Raw genomic sequence first — 16,265 nt, forward strand, 5'->3', positions numbered from 1 at the left:
CAGGAGAATGGCTTGAGCCCAGGAGTTCAAGTCCAGCCTGGGCAACATAGCAAGACCCTATCGCTACTACAAAATAAATAATAAATAAACTAATTTTTTTTCTTTTAAAACCCAACTATTTAACGTGGCAATGCAATATATTTAAAAAAAATTTTTTTTCTTTGAAACGGAGTCTCTCACTGTCACCCAGGCTGGAGTGCAATGTCACCATCTCTGTTCACTGCAACCTCTGCCTCCCAGGTCCAAGCGATTCTCCTGCCTCAGCCTCCCGAGTAGCTGAGATTACAGGCACCCACCACCATACCCAGCTAATATTTTTGTATTTTTAGTAGAGATGGGGTTTCACTATATTGGGCAGGCTGGTCTCGAACTCCTGACCTCGTGATCTGCCCGAGGATCGGCGACCTCCCAAAGTGCTGGGATTGCAGGCGTGAGCCACCGCGCCCAGCCAAAACATTTTTATTTTTATTTTTTTGGGACAGGGTCTCACTGTGTACCCCAGACTGGAGTGATAGAGTGCTGTCATGGCTCACTGCAGCCTCAACCTCCTTGGGCTCAGGTGATCTTCCCACTTCAGTCGCCCAGGTAGCTGGGACTACAGGCATGAGCCACCACACCTAGCTAATTTTTGAATTTTTTTGTAGAGACGGGGCTTCACCTCGTGGCCCAGACTTGTCTCCAACTCCAGGGCTCAAGCGATCTGCCCACCTTGGCCTCCCAAAGTGCTGAGATTAATGCAATTTAAAAAAATTTTTGGCCAGGCCTGGTGGCTCATGCCTGTATTCCCAACACCTTGGGGGGCAAAAGTGGGCAGATCACTTGAGGTCAGGAGTTCGAGACTAGCCTGGCCAACATGGTGAAACCCCCCTGTCTACTAAAAAAATACAAAAACTTGAGAATTGCTTGAACCTGGGAGGCAGAAGTTGCAGTGAGCCAAGATCATGCCACTGGACTCCAGCCTGAGTGACAGAGCAAAACTCTGTCTCCAAAAAAATTGTTTTTTTTTTTTTTGGTTTTTTTTTTCAAATCATCACACTACAGCCAAGGCCTGGCCACTTACTTTTGTAAATAAAGTTTTATCGGAGCCAGTGGCCCAGTGAAGCCGAATCTTGCAGGTGTAAGACCACAGCCTATCCTTGAAAATTTTGATATTTTGTTCATTGGGGGGTTTTTCATTAATTTAAATTTTAAAAAATAACATATTAAAGGCCGGTGTGGAGAGGTGCATGCCTGCAGTCCTAGCTACTCCCAGAGGCTGAGGCGGGAGACTTGCTTGAGCCCAAGAGTTGAAGTCCAGCCTGGGCAACATAGCAAGACCCTCATCTCTAAAAATAAAAATAATGCATTAGAATATTATTGGATTCCTGGGCAGGGCACAGTGGCTCACACATGTAATCCCAGCACTTTTGGGGGCTGAGGCAGGCGGATCACCTGAGGTCAGGAGTTTGAGACCAGCCTGGCCAACATGGCGAAACCCCGTCTCTACTAAAAATACAAAAATTAGCCGGGCATGGTGGCGGGTGCCTGTAATCCCAGCTACTCGGGAGGCTGAAGCACGAGAATCGCTTGAATCTGGGAGGCGGAAGTTGCAGTGAGCTGAGATTGCGCCATTGCACTCCAGCCTGGAGGACAAGAGTGAAACTCCATTCCCCTCCGCAAAAAAAAGGAATATTATCAGATTCCTAAGCTTTTTGGCTCCCCCTTTAGTTTAGGGGCTGGGGTGAGTGTCTGACCTGGCCTCACTGTCCTCCCTGGATGTGATGAGACCCAGGCGTGGGTCAGGATATCATTCGTTTGTCCACCAGAGGGCGCCCAAACTGCTTTGAGCTGCTGGGAAATGGTGCTCCTAGACTTCTAGCAAACAACAACAAAAAAAGGCACATCAGCAAATTTCAGACCATTCTTTTCTTTTTTTTTTCCCAGAGTAGCTGAAACCTTTGTTCAGTTACAAGCAGGATAAAATGGAAACTGCCTGGGAGAGGCTGAGAAAGCTTCTTGCTTGGGGGAGGTGGGGCACTGCTAGAATTATCACTTCACAGACCGGCGCATCCAGGACTCCTCAAATTTGGCAAAGAAGCCATTCATTCATTCATTCATTCATTTATGTAGAGACGAGGGGGGTCTGGCTATATTGCCTAGACTGATCTCAAATTCCTGGCCTCAAGTGATCCTCCTGCCTTGGTCTCCTAATGTTCTGCGATTACAGGCATGAGCCACCGTGCCTAGCTCTAGTGAACTTGAAATGTCGGCTTGCCTGGGGCGCTTATGTTGAATGGCCCAGGTTCACTTGCATGGTTCTGTACCAAGGTTACCCCCATCCCATAATGCCTGGGACAGTGGATGCAGGACAATCAGCTTCCGTGCCATTCAACCTCAGGACTGAGCATGCTGGGCATTGTGGGGTCCGAAGGTGGCTCCCCTGTCCCCTTCAAAATACCCTCTTTTTCTTTTCTTCTCTCTCTTTTTTTTTTTCTTTTTTTGAGATGAAGTCTTGCTCTGTTGCCCAGGTTAGAGTGCAGTGGCGCGATCTCAGCTCACCGCAACCTCTGCCTCCCAGGTTCAAGCGATTCTCTTGCCTCAGCCTCCTGAGTAGCTGGGATTATAGGCGCCCGCCACCATCCCTGGCTAATTTTTGCATTTTTAGTAGAGACAGGGTTTCACCATATTGGCCAGGCTGGTCTTGAACTCCTGACCTTAGGCAAGCTGCCCACCTCAGCCTCCCAAAGTGCTGGGATTACAGGTTTGAGCCACTGGGCCTGGCCTTTTTTTTTTTTTTTTTGTAAGAGGGAGTCTCACTCTGTTGCCCAGGCTGGAGTGCAATGGCACGATCTCGACTCACTGCAACTCCATTTCCCGGGTTCAAGTGATTCTCCTCTCTCAGCCTCCCTAGTAGCTGGGACTACAGGTGCATGCCACCACGCCCAGCTAATTTTGTATTTTTAGTAGAGGCAGGGTTTCACTATGTTGATCAGGCTGGTCTTGAACTCCTGACCTTAGGTGATCCGCCCGCCTCAGCCTCCCACAGTGTTGGGATTACAGGCATGAGCCACTGCGCCCGGACCAAAATATGCTCATTTTAATAAAATGCAGAAGTGGTTGACAAAAGTTTCACCAGCAACCTTGTCAACCACCTAGAATGAAAGCCTCTGCGGCCCTCACCTAAAGACTTACCAATGTGAGGCTCAAGAACCTTCTTAGGCTGGGCTGGGTGGCTCATTCCTGTAATCCCCACACTTTGGAAGGCTGAGGCAGGAGGATCACTTGAGGCCAGGAGTTCAAGACCAGCCTGGGCAACATAGCCAGACCCCTGTTTTCTATCCCCCCAAAAAAGAACCTTCTTAAACTGGAATTGAGTCCCACAACCTCGATAACTCACAAATAAGCCCGTGTGGCCTCTCGCAGACTTGGGAAATTCTTCAAGTGCCCAGGGAGATGTGCCGGGCGCTTTCCTGCCGTGACCGCCGTCCTCTGCCTGCTCCATTTCTTGGTGGCCTTCCTTTAGAGCTGGGCCTCACTCTCGCTTCTCTCCTGCAGCTCTGGGCGGCGTTGCTGGCAGAGGAAATGAGAAGAAGCCCAGTAGCGTGGGAGCTCTGTCCATCGTCCTCCCCATCGGTAAGCACGGGCCGGTCGCCCAGCGTCCCCCAGGTCACAGCCTCCTGCAATGTGATCTCGTGCCTGGCTGGTTGGGCCTGTTCACCTTTTCTCCTGGACGGGGAACGGCCCCACTGAGTGTCCTTTATCACCCCCATGGCCTCTCCCGGCTTGGGGCTGACAGTGACAAGATCAGACAGCTAAGGGGTCAGATAGAGGACGTGGAGCTGGGTCCTGTGCTGCGGAATAGCCTCACTGAGACTTGAGTGCCTTCTGGGGAACTGGTTCCCTTGCAGGGGGCTGTGTGGAGAGGCGCGCTCTCCCTGCCTCACCCGTGCTCATCCTAACTCGGTTACCATCGCATCTCTTTTTTCTTTTTTTCTTAAATTTTAAGAAAAAAGAAATTTAATTTTTTTTTAGAGACAGAGTCTTGCTTTGTCACCCAGGCTGGAGTGCAGTGGCGCGATCATGCCTCGCTGCAGCCTCAATGTCTGGGCTCAAGCGATCCTCCAACCTCGGCTTCCCAGGTAGCTGATGCAAGCCACTATACCCCAGTTCCTATTTCTTGAAAAGTCACAGCCCTGTGTGTGGCTAATCCGGGACAGAAATCTGGAAGAAGTCAGCTACTTCTGGGGTGTGGCTCACCCCGTGGGCTTCAGGTTAGATATTTCTTTTTTTTTTTTTTTTTTTTTGAAACGGAGTCTTGCTCTGTCACCCAGGCTGGAGTGCAGTGGCGCGATCTCGGCTCGCTGCAAGCTCTGCCTCCAGGGTTCACGCCATTCTCCTGCCTCAGCCTCTCCGAGTAGCTGGGACTACAGGCGCCCGCCACCACGCCCGGCTAATTTTTTGTATTTTTAGTAGAGACGGGGTTTCACCATGGTCTCGATCTCCTGACCTCATTATCTGCCCGCCTCGGCCTCCCAAAGTGCTGGGATTACAAGCGTGAGCCACCGCGCCCGGCCTAGATATTTCTTATACTTATGAGGCTGGGCGCAGTGACTTATGCCTGTAATCCCAGCACTTTGGGAGGCTGAGGTGGGTGGATTGCTTGGGCTCAGGAGTTCGAGACCAACCTGGGCAACATGGCGAAACCCTGTTTCTACAAAAGGTACAAAAACTAGCTGGGCAGGTGGCATGTGCCTGTGGTACGAGCTAGTTGAGGGCCTGAGGCAGGAGGATCACTTGAACCTGGGAGGTCGAGGTTGGAGTGAACTGAGATCATGTCACTGCACTCCAGCCTGGTGACAGAGCAAGACTCCATCTCAAAAAAAAAAAAAAAAAAGAAAAAAGAAAAAAATTCTTATGCATAGATTTGCCTCTTTTCTGTTTGTTTTTTTCTTTTTGGTTTTTGTTTTGTTTTGTTTTTTGAGACGGAGTCTCGCTCTGTTGCCCAAGCTGGAGTGCAGTGGCTCAACCTCGGCTCACTGCAAGCTCTGCCTCCCGGGTTCAAGCAATTCTCCTGCCTCAGCCTCCTGAGTAGCTGGGACTACAGGTGCCCACCATCACACCCGGCTAATTTTTGTATTTTTAGTAGAGACGGGGTTTCACCATGTTGGCCAGGATGGTCTCGATCTCTTGACCTCATGATCCGCCCGCCTCAGCCTCCCAAAGTGCTGGGATTACAGGCGTGAGCCACCGGGCCCAGCCCGCAAGACGATCTCTAAACAAACATAAAAGACCAGGAGTCCAGGTTATGGTATGATGCCCATGTTTTCACTCCAGCCACGGAACTGGGTCTCTGGTCTCGGGGGCAGCTGTGTGACAGAGCGTGCCTCTCCCTACAGTGCTCCTCGTCTTCCTCTGCCTGGGGGCCTTCCTCCTGTGGAAGAACTGGCGGCTTAAGAACATCAACAGCATCAACTTTGACAACCCGGTCTATCAGAAGACCACAGAGGATGAGGTCCACATTTGCCGCAACCAGGACGGCTACAGCTACCCCTCGGTGAGTGACCCCCTCTAGAAGGCCAGAGCCCATGGCGGGCCCCCCTGGCTGGAGGCATATGATCCTCAAGGGACCAGGCCGAGGCTTCCCCAGCCCTCCAGATCGAGGACAGCATTAGGTGAATGCTTCTGTGCGCTCATTCAGAATGTCAGCGGACAATGGCCTCGGTGGTGTAGACGAATGTTGGATAAGCAAATAGAGCTCCATCAGATGGTGACGGAGCAAAGAAAGTCAGAAGGAGTTCAGAGGCCAGGCACGGTGGCTCACGCCTGTAATCCCAGGACTTTGGGAGGCCGAGGCGGGCGGATCACCTGAAGTCAGGAGTTTGAGACCAGCCTGTCCATGATGACAAAACCCCATCTCTATTAAAAATACAAAAAATTAGCTGGGCGTGGTAGCAGGCGCCTGTAATCCCAGCTACTTGGGAGGTCAAGGTAGAAAAATCGCTTGAACCTAGGAGGCAGAGGTTGCAGTGAGCCGAGATCGTGCCACTGCACTCCAGCCCGGGTGGCAAGAGCAAAACTCCATCTCAAAAAAAAAAAAAAACGGAGTTCAGAGGCCAGGCACGGTGGTTCACACATGTGATCCCAGAACTTGGGGAGGCTAAGACAGGAGAATCACCTGAGCTGAGTTCAAGACCAGCCTGGGCAGCATATCAAGACCCTATCTCTGCAAAAAATAAAAATTTAGCCTAGTTCCAGCTACTAGGGAGGCTAAGGCAGGAGATCAAGACTGCAGTGAGTTGTGATTGCGCCACTGTACTCCAGCCTGGGTGACAGAGCAAGACCCTGTTTCTTAGAAAAGAAAAAAAAATTCAAAGAGGGGTTTCCAGAGGGCTGGGAGGGAGGAAGGGAGAGGAGTTGTTTTATTTTTTTGTTTTATTTTTTATTTTGAGACAGAGTCTCTCTCTGTCACCCAGGCTGGAGTGCAGTGCTGTGATCTTAGCTCACTGCAACTTCTGCCTCCTGGGTTCAAGCAATTCTCATGCCTCAGCCTCCTGAGCAGCTGGGATTACAACACTATGCCCGGCTAATTTTTGTATTTTTAGTAGAGACGAGGTTTCGCCATATTGCCCAGACTGGTCTCGAACTCCTGACCTCAAGTGATCCACCCACCTTGGCCTCCCCACGTGCTGGGATTGCAGGCGTAAGCCACTGTGCCCGCCTTGATCTTTAGGCAAGCAGTTTAGGGTAGGTAGGCTTCTCTGAGCCAGGAGAACAGCCTGTGCGAAGGCCCTGAGGTTGGACCGTGCCTGTTGGGTTTGAGGTCGTTGTAGCTGGAGCAAAGAGAGAGAGGGGTAAAAAGGCAGGAGGTGACCAGGCAGGTTGTGCAGAGCCTTGTGGGCCACTGGGGAGGACTTTGGCTTTTGCCCTGAGAGCGGTGGGAAGTGACTGAATCAGGTACTCACCGTCTCCCTCTGGCGGCTCCTGGGGGAACATGCTTGGGGATCAGGCTGGGGGAGGCTGCCAGGCCCAGGAGGTGAGAAGTAGGTGGCCTCCGGCCGCGTTTCCTGAATGCTGGACTGATAGTTTCCGCTGTTTACCATTTGTTGGCAGAGACAGATGGTCAGTCTGGAGGATGACGTGGCATGAACATCTGCCTGGAGTCCCGTCCCTGCTCAGAACCCTTCCTGAGACCTCGCCGGCCTTGTTTTATTCAGACAGAGAAGACCAAAGCATTGCCTGCCAGAGCTTTGTTTTATATATTTATTCATCTGGGAGGCAGAAGAGGCTTCGGACAGTGCCCATGCAATGGCTTGGGTTGGGATTTTGGTTTCTTTCTTTCCTTGTGAAGGAGAAGAGAAACAGGCCCCGGGGGGCCAGGATGACACCTCCATTTCTCTCCAGGAATTTTGAGTTTCTCCACCGTGACACAATCCTCAAACATGGAAGATGAAAGGGCAGGGGATGTCAGGCCCAGAGAAGCAAGTGGCTTTCAACACAACAGCAGATGCCACCAATGGGACCCCTTGGCCCTGCCTCATCCACCAATCTCTAAGCCGAACCCCTAAACTCAGGAGTCAACGTGTTTACCTCTTCTATTCAAGCCTTGCTAGACAGCCAAGTTAGCCTTTGCCCTGTCACCCCCGAATCATGACCCACCCAGTGTCTTTCAGGCTGGGTTTGTACCTTCCTTAAGCCAGGAAAGGGATTCATGGCGTCGGAACTGACCTGGCTGAATCCATGGTGGCACCGAGACCAAACTCATTCACCAAATGATGCCACTTCCCAGAGGGAGAGCCTGAGGCACCGGTCACCCTTAATATTTATTAAGTGCCTGAGACACCCGGTTACCTTGGCCTTGAGGACACGTGGCCTGCACCCAGGTGTGGCTGTCAGGACGCCAGCCTGGTGCCCGTCCTCCCCACTCCTACCCACTTCCATTCCCATGGTCTCCTTGCACTTTCTCAGTTTAGAGTTGTGTACACTGTGTAAATTTGGTATTTGTGTTACTATTTTGCACTGTTTTCTGTCGTGTGTGTTGGGATGGGATCCCAGGCCAGGGAAAGCCCGTGTCAATGAATGCCAGGGACAGAGAGGGGCAGGTTGACTGGGACTTCAAAGCCGTGATCATGAATGTGGAGAACTGCCGTTGCCTTCTTTATGTCCGCCCACCTAGTGCTTCCATTTCTATGCAAATGTCTCCAAGCCATTCACTTCCCCGATCTTGTCATTGATGGGTAAGCATTTAAAACATGCATGGTGAGCCTGGCACGGTGGCTCACGCCTGTAATCCCAGCACTTTGGGAGGCTGAGGCAGGCGGATCACCTGAGGTCAGGAGTTTGAGACCAGCCTGACCAACATGGTGAAACTCTGTCTTTACTAAAAATACAAAAGTTAGCCGGGTGTGGTGGCGCGCACCTGTAATCCCAGCTACTCGAGAGGCTGAGGCAGGAGAATCGCTTGAACCCAGTAGGCGGAGGTTGCAGTGAGCTGAGATCGTGCTATTGCACTCCAGCCTGGGTGACAAGAGCGAAACTCGTCTCAAAAAAAAAAAAAAAAAAATGCATGGTGCATCAGCAGCCCATGGCCTCTGGCCGGCCATGGCGAGGCTGAGGTGGGAGGATGGTTTGAGCTCAGGCATTTGAGGCTGCCGTGAGCTATAATTATGCCACTGCTTTCCAGCCTGGGCAACATAGTAAGACCCCATCTCTTAAAAAATGAATTTGGCCAGACACAGGTGCCTCACGCCTGTAATCCCAGCACTTTGGGAGGCTGAGTTAGAAGGATCACTTGAGTTCAGGAGTTGGAGACCAGGCCTGAGCAACAAAGCGAGATCCTATCTCTACAAAAATCAAAAAGTTAAAAATCAGCTGGGTATGGTGGTGCGTGCCTGTGATCCCAGCTACTTGGGAGGCTGAGGCAGGAGGATCGCCTGAGCCCAGGAGGTGGAGATTGCAGTGAGCCATGATCGAGCCACTGCACTCCAGCCTGGGCAACAGATGAAGACCCTATTTCATAAATACAACTATAAAAAAATAAGTAAATCCTCCAGTCTGGATCGTTTGATGGGACTTCAGGTTCTTTCTGAAATTGCCCTAAATGTTACTGTTGCACTGATGTCCGGAGAGACAGTGACAGCCTCCGTCAGACTCCCACGTGAAAATGTCACAAGGGATTGGCGATTGTCCCCAGGGACGAAACACTGTGCCCCCCGCAATGCAGGGAGCCGTGATAAGCCTTTTCTGGTTTCAGAGCACGTAAATACGTCCCTGTACAGATAGTGGGGGTTTTTTGTTATGTTTGCACTTTGTATATTGGTTGAAACTGCTATCACTTATATATATATATATACATATATATAAAATCTATTTATTTTTGCAAACCCTGGTTGCTGTATTTGTTCAGTGACTATTCTTGGGTCCCTGTGTAGGGGGTTATTGTCTCTGAAATGCCTCTTCTTTATGTACAAAGATTATTTGCACGAACTGGACTGTGTGCAACGCTTTTTGGGAGAATGATGTCCCCGTTGTATGTATGAGTGGCTTCTGGGAGATGGGTGTCACTTTTTAAACCACTGTATAGAAGGTTTTTGTAGCCTGAATGTCTTACTGTGATCAATTAAATTTCTTAAATGAACCAATTTGTCTAAACTCGATGGACGTTCTTCTGTTCGCGCGCCTCTTTTTTTTTTTTTTTTTTTCCTGAGAAGGAGCCTAGCTCTGTCGCCCCTGGCTGGAGTGCAGTGGCATGATCTCTGCTTACCGCAATCTCCGCCTCCCGAGTTCAAGCAATTCTCCTGCCTCAGCCTCCGTAGTAGCTAGGATTACAGGTGAGTGCCACCACGGCTGGCTAATTTTTTTTTTTTTTTTTTTTTGAGACAGAGTCTTGCTCTGTCACCCAGGCTGGAGTGCAGGGGCGCGATCTCAGCTCACTGCAAGCTCCACCTCCCGGGTTCACGCCATTCTCCTGCCTCAGCCTTCTGAGTAGCTGGGGCCACAGGCGCCCGCCACCACGCCTGGCTAATTTTTTTTTTGTATTTGTAGTAGAGACGGGGTTTCACCATGTTAGCCAGGATGGTCTCGATCCCCTGACCTCGTGATCCGCCTGCCTCGGCCTCCCAAAGTGCTGGGATTATAGGCATAAGCCACCGTGCATGGCCAACGCTAATTTTATTTTTATTTATTTATTTTTTTTAGTCTTGCTCTGTCGCCCAGGCTGGAGTGCAGTGGCGTCATCTCGGCTCACTGCAAGCTCCGCCTCCCGGGTTCATGCCATTCTCCTGCCTCAGCCTCCTGAGTAGCTGGGATCACAGGCGCATACCCGGCTAATTTTTATATTTGCAGTAGAGATGGGGTTTCGCCGTGTTGGCCAGGCTATTCTAGAACTCTTGACCTCAAGTTGTCTACCGCCTCGGCCTCCCAAAATGCTAGGATTACAGGTGTGAGCCACCGCACCAAGCCAAATGTTACTTCGTTAGAGAAACTCGCCCTGAAGAAAACTTCCTTCCTGCCAGTCGCTTTTCTATCCCCATACTCTGTTTAATATTCTAGAATATTCTTCTAAAATATAGCAATTTTTTTGTATCTATTCTAAAAATGGAGGCCAAGGAAGGCAGATCACTTGAGGTCAGGAGTTTGAGACTAGCCTGGCCAACATGGTGAAACCATGTCTCTACTAAAAAGGGTAAGATTTTGAGGCTGCAGTGAGCTATGCCTGCACCACTGCACTCCAGACTGGGCAACAGAGCGAGACACCATCTCAATAAAAAAAAAAAAAGCAGGGTGCGGTGGCTCACGCCTGTAATCCCAACACTTTGGGAGGCCAAGGTGTGCGGATCACGAGGTCAGGAGTTTGAGACCAGCCCGCCCAACATAGTGAAACACTGTCTCTACTAAAAATACAAAAAAGTTAGCCGGGCATGCTGGCGGGTGACTGTAATCCCAGCTACTTGGGAAGCTGAGGCAGGAGAATCGCTTGAACCCGGGAGGCGGAGGTTGCAGTGAGCCGAGATTGCGCCATAAAAAATGTTCAAGATTAAACGGGGACAGTGAAGTAACCCAGAAATAAGCAACAGCAGAAAGTGCCACCACCACAAAACCAGGAGAGGGAAGACGTGGTTTCTGGAGCCTGGGAGCTGGTGAGAGCCAGAAACTCACAGGAGGGAAAGAACTGCTGCAGACGTGGTCCCCGGCAGAGCGAGGCGGGGAAGAGCCCAGCCTGTCCCCTGCTCCAGGCTCTATCTCCCACCAGTACCTCCCACGGGCTGAACCCAACAGAGACAGGCTGATGAAGCTCAGGCAATGGTGCCTTACTGGGTGGATCAAAGGAGGGACAGGGTTGGACCAGGGGTGACACGACACTGGGGTGGTTAGGTCCACAAATGTGGCTGGGGACCGTGGCTCATGCCTGTAATCCCAGCACTTTGGGAGGCTAAGGCAGGAGGATTGCTTGAGCCCAGGAGTTCAAGAGCAGTCTGGGCAACATAGCAAGACCCCATCTCTAAAAGACATTTTAAGATTTCTGGGCGCAGTGGCTCATGCCTATAATCCCAGCACTCTGGGAGGCTGAGGCAGGCGGATCATCAGAGGTCAGGAATTCAAGACCAGCCTGGCCAAAATGACAAAACCCCGCCTATATTAAAAATACAAAAATTAGTTGGGTGTGGTGGCGCATGCCTGTAATCCCAGCTACTCGGGAGGCTGAGGCAAGAGAATCGCTTGAACTCAGGAGGCTGAGGTTGCACTGAGCCAAGATCGCACCACCGCACTCCAGCCTGACAGAGTGAGACTCTGCGTCAAAAAAACGGACAACAACAACAAGAAAAGTTTTAAAATTACCAGCCGGATGCGATGGCGCACACCTGTAGTCCCAGCTACTTGGGAGGCTGAGGTGGGAGGATCTCTTGAGCCCAGCACTTTGGGAGGCCAAGGTGGGCGGATCACCTGAGGTTGGGGGTTTGAGACCAGCCTGACCAACATGGAGAAACCCCATCTCTACTAAAAATACAAAATTAGCTGGGTGTGGCGGCGCATGCCTGTAATCCCAGCTACTCAGGAGACTGAGGTAGGAGAATCACTTGAACCTGGGAGAAAGAGGTTGCGGTGAGCCGAGATTGCACCATTGCACTCCAGCCTGGGCAACAAGAGCGAAACTCTGTCTCAAAAAACAAAACAAAACACAACAAAAATCCAAAAAGAGCAGACTGACCTGGCCGTCTGGGTTCATATCCTGGCTCTGCCACTGACTCGCTGGGTGACGGGCACCTCAGAGCCTCAGTTTCCCCACCTGACAGTGGAGACAAAGCTCATCTCCCCCTCCCCGGGGGCTCTGGAAGTGGGGCGGGATGGGGCTGCGCAGGCGCTTGGAGACAAAGGCAGGGCCTGTCATCTTTCCCGTGTCCACAGGGTGGCACTTCCTTCCTGCCTTCCGCCTTTTGTTTTGGGAAGCTTCCAAAACGCCCCTGGGAGGGAAAACGGAGCAGCCCACACAGGAAGCGTCCCGGAGCCTGCACACGGGCGCTCGATAATTGCTTGATTGACGAAATTGGTGCTCAACCAAGTGGCAAACAGGATAAGCGGGCTCGGATGGCCAGGAAAACCGGAGGGCCTGGAGGGTGGCAGCTCGAGGATCCTGAGACTGAGACGGGAGGGTGGGCGGGACCTGGGTGCATCCCCACGCAGGTGTGGGAACTGGGAGCACGGCACGGGTGGGGCATGGCCCAGAGGAGAGGCCAGAGGTGATGGAAGGTTCTGGTATTCGGCCTTTGCTGCTGCATTGGGAGCCTGTACCAGGGCTTTGAGGGTGACACAGACATGCAGACATTCAGAGTTTCTTGACAATCTATTGTTCTGCCCTGATGGTCACCGAAGGGAGGGAGGGTGACAGCTGCCCATTTTACAGAGAGAAATAGGAGGCTCGGGTCACTGTGGCTGGATTCTGATCCTCGCCGGTTCCAGTTCTCTGGCTCAGAACGGGGCCCTGGTAAAATGCGCTGCTGGCTCCCTGGTCTATAGGCTCAGCGCCCACCCACCCACTTGTCCTGCAGGGCTGGAGGCAGCCTGCAGCTTGGGGAACGCCACCCCTGCAGGCTAGTGGTCCTGTCCTGTCTCCGCAGGCTCAACAGCTCTGGCCAGGACAGGGTGGAAGGTGGGAGGAATTTGTCCCACTCCCAGCAAGTCTGACACCCACAACTAGTGTCCCCTGCTGTCCCCCCACTCCTGTCCCCAGGCCGTTCCCTTCCAGCAGCCCGAGGCATCCCAGACCACAGCTGTCTGCAGTGAGTCAGCCTGGAGCCTCTGGGCTGAGCCGCGGCTGCTAGAGGGAGGTGGGGAGAGGGGTGCAGGCTGCCCTGCCCTGCAGCTGGCCCTGGCCTAGTCCCCTCCCCGCCTCCCAGTCTGGGGTCAGCACCCTCCTCCCTTGCAGGCAGTGATTTTCCGTGATGATGAAGGAATAAAAAAGCCACTGAGGGCTCTGAGTGGGAGTCCTTGGTCCCCATCACCCCACTGAGCACGGCCGCTGGGGTTTCCTGGCAACTTTCTGCTCCATCAGGAGCTGTCCCTCCCCTGGGCTGGGCTGCTCTCGGGCTGTTCCTGGGATGGGGAGCGGGGAGCTTGGAAGTAAATAGTGACATCAGCCACCTAGACAGGCGGGGCCACTGTGTCAAGGGGCCCATGTCAGGTTCCCTTCTCCCAGAGCTGGGGCTTGTCTTGGAATCGGAAAATCCTCCCCACATTGCCCTGTGGACTGCAGGCCTGGCGTGATCAAGGACCCCTGCCCTCCTGCCGTCCCCCTCGGTCTCCTTCATGCCAGTTTCCCCTGCCTGGCTCACAGTGTCCACACCTTTATCCCCTGGGGACTCAAGTCTGTGACAAATGACACCTCCTCCCTTGGCCTCCCACAGAGCCACAAAGCGTCACCCCCCACCACCCCACAGCATTCATTTGTGGGTCGGGATTAAGAGCACAAGCTCTGAACGCACTCAGCTCGGATTAAAGCCCTGGCTCTGCCACCCACCTGTAGAAAAACTGACACAGTGGCCTCCACTGGGGTGTGGCTCCATGAAGGAGGGCCTGGCGGGCCACAGGCTTACAGTACTCATTTCTCTTTTCTTTTCTTTCTTTCTTTCCTTCCTTCCTTCCTTCCTTCCTTCCTTCCTTCCTTCCTTTCCTTTCCTTTCCTTTCCTTTCCTTTCCTTTCTCTCTCCTTCCTTCCTCCCTCCCTCCCTTCCTTCCTTCTTTTCTTTCTCTTTTTTTTTTTTTGGAGACGGAGTCTCGCTCTGTTGCCCAGGCTGGAGTGCAGTGGCACGATCTCGGCTCACCACAACCTCCGCCTCCCGGGTTCAAGTGATTCCCCTGCCTCAGCCTCCTGAGTAGCTGGGACTACAGGCACACGCCACCATGCCCGGCTAATTTTTTTGTATTTTTAGTAGAGACAGGGTTTCACCATGCTAGTCTCGAACTCCTGACCTCATGATCCACCCACCTCGGCCTCCCAAAGTGCTGGAATTACAGGCGTGAGCTACCGCACCCGGCCTCTTTCTCTTTCTCTTTTTGCTCCCTCTCCCTCTCTCTCCCTGCCACATTTTTTTTTTTTTTTTTTTTTTTTGACAGAGTCTCACTCTGTCACCCAGGCTGGAGTGCAGTGGTGCGATCTCGGCTCAAGGCAACCACCACCTCCTGGGTTCGAAAGATTCTCTTAGCCTCCTGAGTAGCTGGGATTACAGGCATGCACCACCACGCCTGGCTAGTTTTTATATTTTTAGTAAAGATGGGGTTTCACCATGTTGGCCGAGCTGGTCTTGAACTCCTGACCTCAAGCAATCCGCCCCACCTCGGCCTCCAGAAGTGTTGGGATTACAGGCGTGAGCCACCACACCGGCTTTTCTTCTCCCCCTCCTCTCCTTTCTCTCCTTCCTTCCTTCCTTCCCTCCTTCCTTTTTTTTTTTTTTGAGACGGAGTCTCGCTCTGTCGTCCAGGCTGGAGTGCAGTGGCGCAATCTCGGCTCACTGCAAGCTCCGCCTCCCAGGTTCATGCCATTCTCCTGCCTCAGCCTCTCCGAGTAGCTGGGACTACAGGCGCCCGCCACCATGCCCAGCTAATTTTTTTGTATTTTTAGTAGAGACGGGGTTTCACCGTGGTCTCGATCTGACGTGATCCGCCCGCCTCGGCCTCCCAAAGTGCTGGGATTACAAGCGTGAGCCACCGCGCCCGGCCCCTTCCTTCCTTCTTTCTTCCCCCCCGCTCCCCTCCCCTCTTTTTTTTTTTTTTTTTTTTTGAGACATGGTCTTGCTTTGTCACCCAGGCTGGAGTGCAGTGGTGCAATCCTAGCTCACTGCAGCCTTGACCTCCCAGGGTTGAGGCAATCCTCCCACCTCAGCCTCCCAACTAGCCAGGACTATGAGTGCACACCACCATGCCTGGCTAATTTTTTAGTTTTTTTTTGTAGAGACAGGAGTCTCACTGTGTTGTCCAGGCTGGTCTTGAACTCCTCGGTTTAAGCAATCTTCCTGCCTTGGCCTCCCAAAGTGCTGGGATTACAGGCGTGAGCCACAGCTCCTGGCCCAGTTCACATTTCTAAGTAAATATGGGAGGCCAGCCAGGTGCAGTGGCTGTAATCCCAGCACTTTGGGAGGCCGAGGTGGGTGGATCACCTGAGGTCAGGAGTTCCAGACCAGCCTGGCCAACATGGCGAAATCCCGTCTTTACTAAAAAAAATACAAAAATTGGCCGGGCGTGGTGGCTCATGCCTGTAATCCCAGCACTTTGGGAGGCTGAGGCGGCGGATCACAAGGTCAGGAGATCGAGACCATCCTGGCTAATATGGTGAAACCCCGTCTCTACTAAAAATACAAAAAAATTAGCCGGGCATGGTGGCAGGCGCCTGTAGTCCCAGCTACTCAGGAGGCTGAGGCAGGAGAATGGCGTGAACCCGGGAGGCGGAGCTTGCAGTGAGCCGAGACTGTGCCACTGCACTCCAGCCCAGGCGAAAGTGCGAGACTCCGTCTCAAAAAAAAAAAAAGATACAAAAATTAGCGGGGCGTGATGGCAGGTGCCTGTAGTCCCAGCTACTTAGGAGGCTGAGGGAAGAGAATCACTTGAACCCGGGAGGCAGAGGTTGCAGTGAGCCGCGACCACACCATTGCACTCCAGCCTGGGTGACAAAGCAAGACTCCATCTCAAAAAAAAAAAATGGGAGGCCACCGGAGGCTGTGGGGCCACCGTGAGAGTGGACCAGGGTGGCCCACATTCCTAGATGAGTTGCCTGGAGGCTGTAGTCCCAGACCTCAGGG

The 16,265-nt window shown here is 52.4% G+C and overlaps 1 protein-coding gene across 8 annotated transcripts in view; it reads left to right on the forward strand.

Moving 5' to 3' along the window:
- The window catches only part of LDLR (low density lipoprotein receptor), a 43,548-nt gene extending 35,560 nt beyond the window's left edge, over window positions 1–7,988 (forward strand). For 5 of the 8 annotated variants that reach the window (XM_063615988.1, XM_055238517.2, XM_055238519.2 and 2 more), the window contains 3 exons: window positions 3,535–3,612; window positions 5,376–5,533; window positions 7,090–7,988. In XM_063615988.1, the coding sequence (XP_063472058.1) occupies window positions 3,535–3,612; window positions 5,376–5,533; window positions 7,090–7,125 (272 nt within the window). In that variant the 3' untranslated portion in view covers window positions 7,126–7,988. Of the gene's footprint in view, window positions 1–3,534; window positions 3,613–5,313; window positions 5,534–7,089 lie in introns of all 8 variants that reach the window. The other 3 variants (XM_063615987.1, XM_063615986.1, XM_055238518.2) reach the window with 3 other exon arrangements.
- The last annotated feature ends 8,277 nt before the right edge of the window (window positions 7,989–16,265 follow it).

This window comes from Symphalangus syndactylus, chromosome 13 (genome assembly GCF_028878055.3).
Source record: "Symphalangus syndactylus isolate Jambi chromosome 13, NHGRI_mSymSyn1-v2.1_pri, whole genome shotgun sequence".
Lineage (NCBI taxonomy): Eukaryota > Metazoa > Chordata > Mammalia > Primates > Hylobatidae > Symphalangus > Symphalangus syndactylus.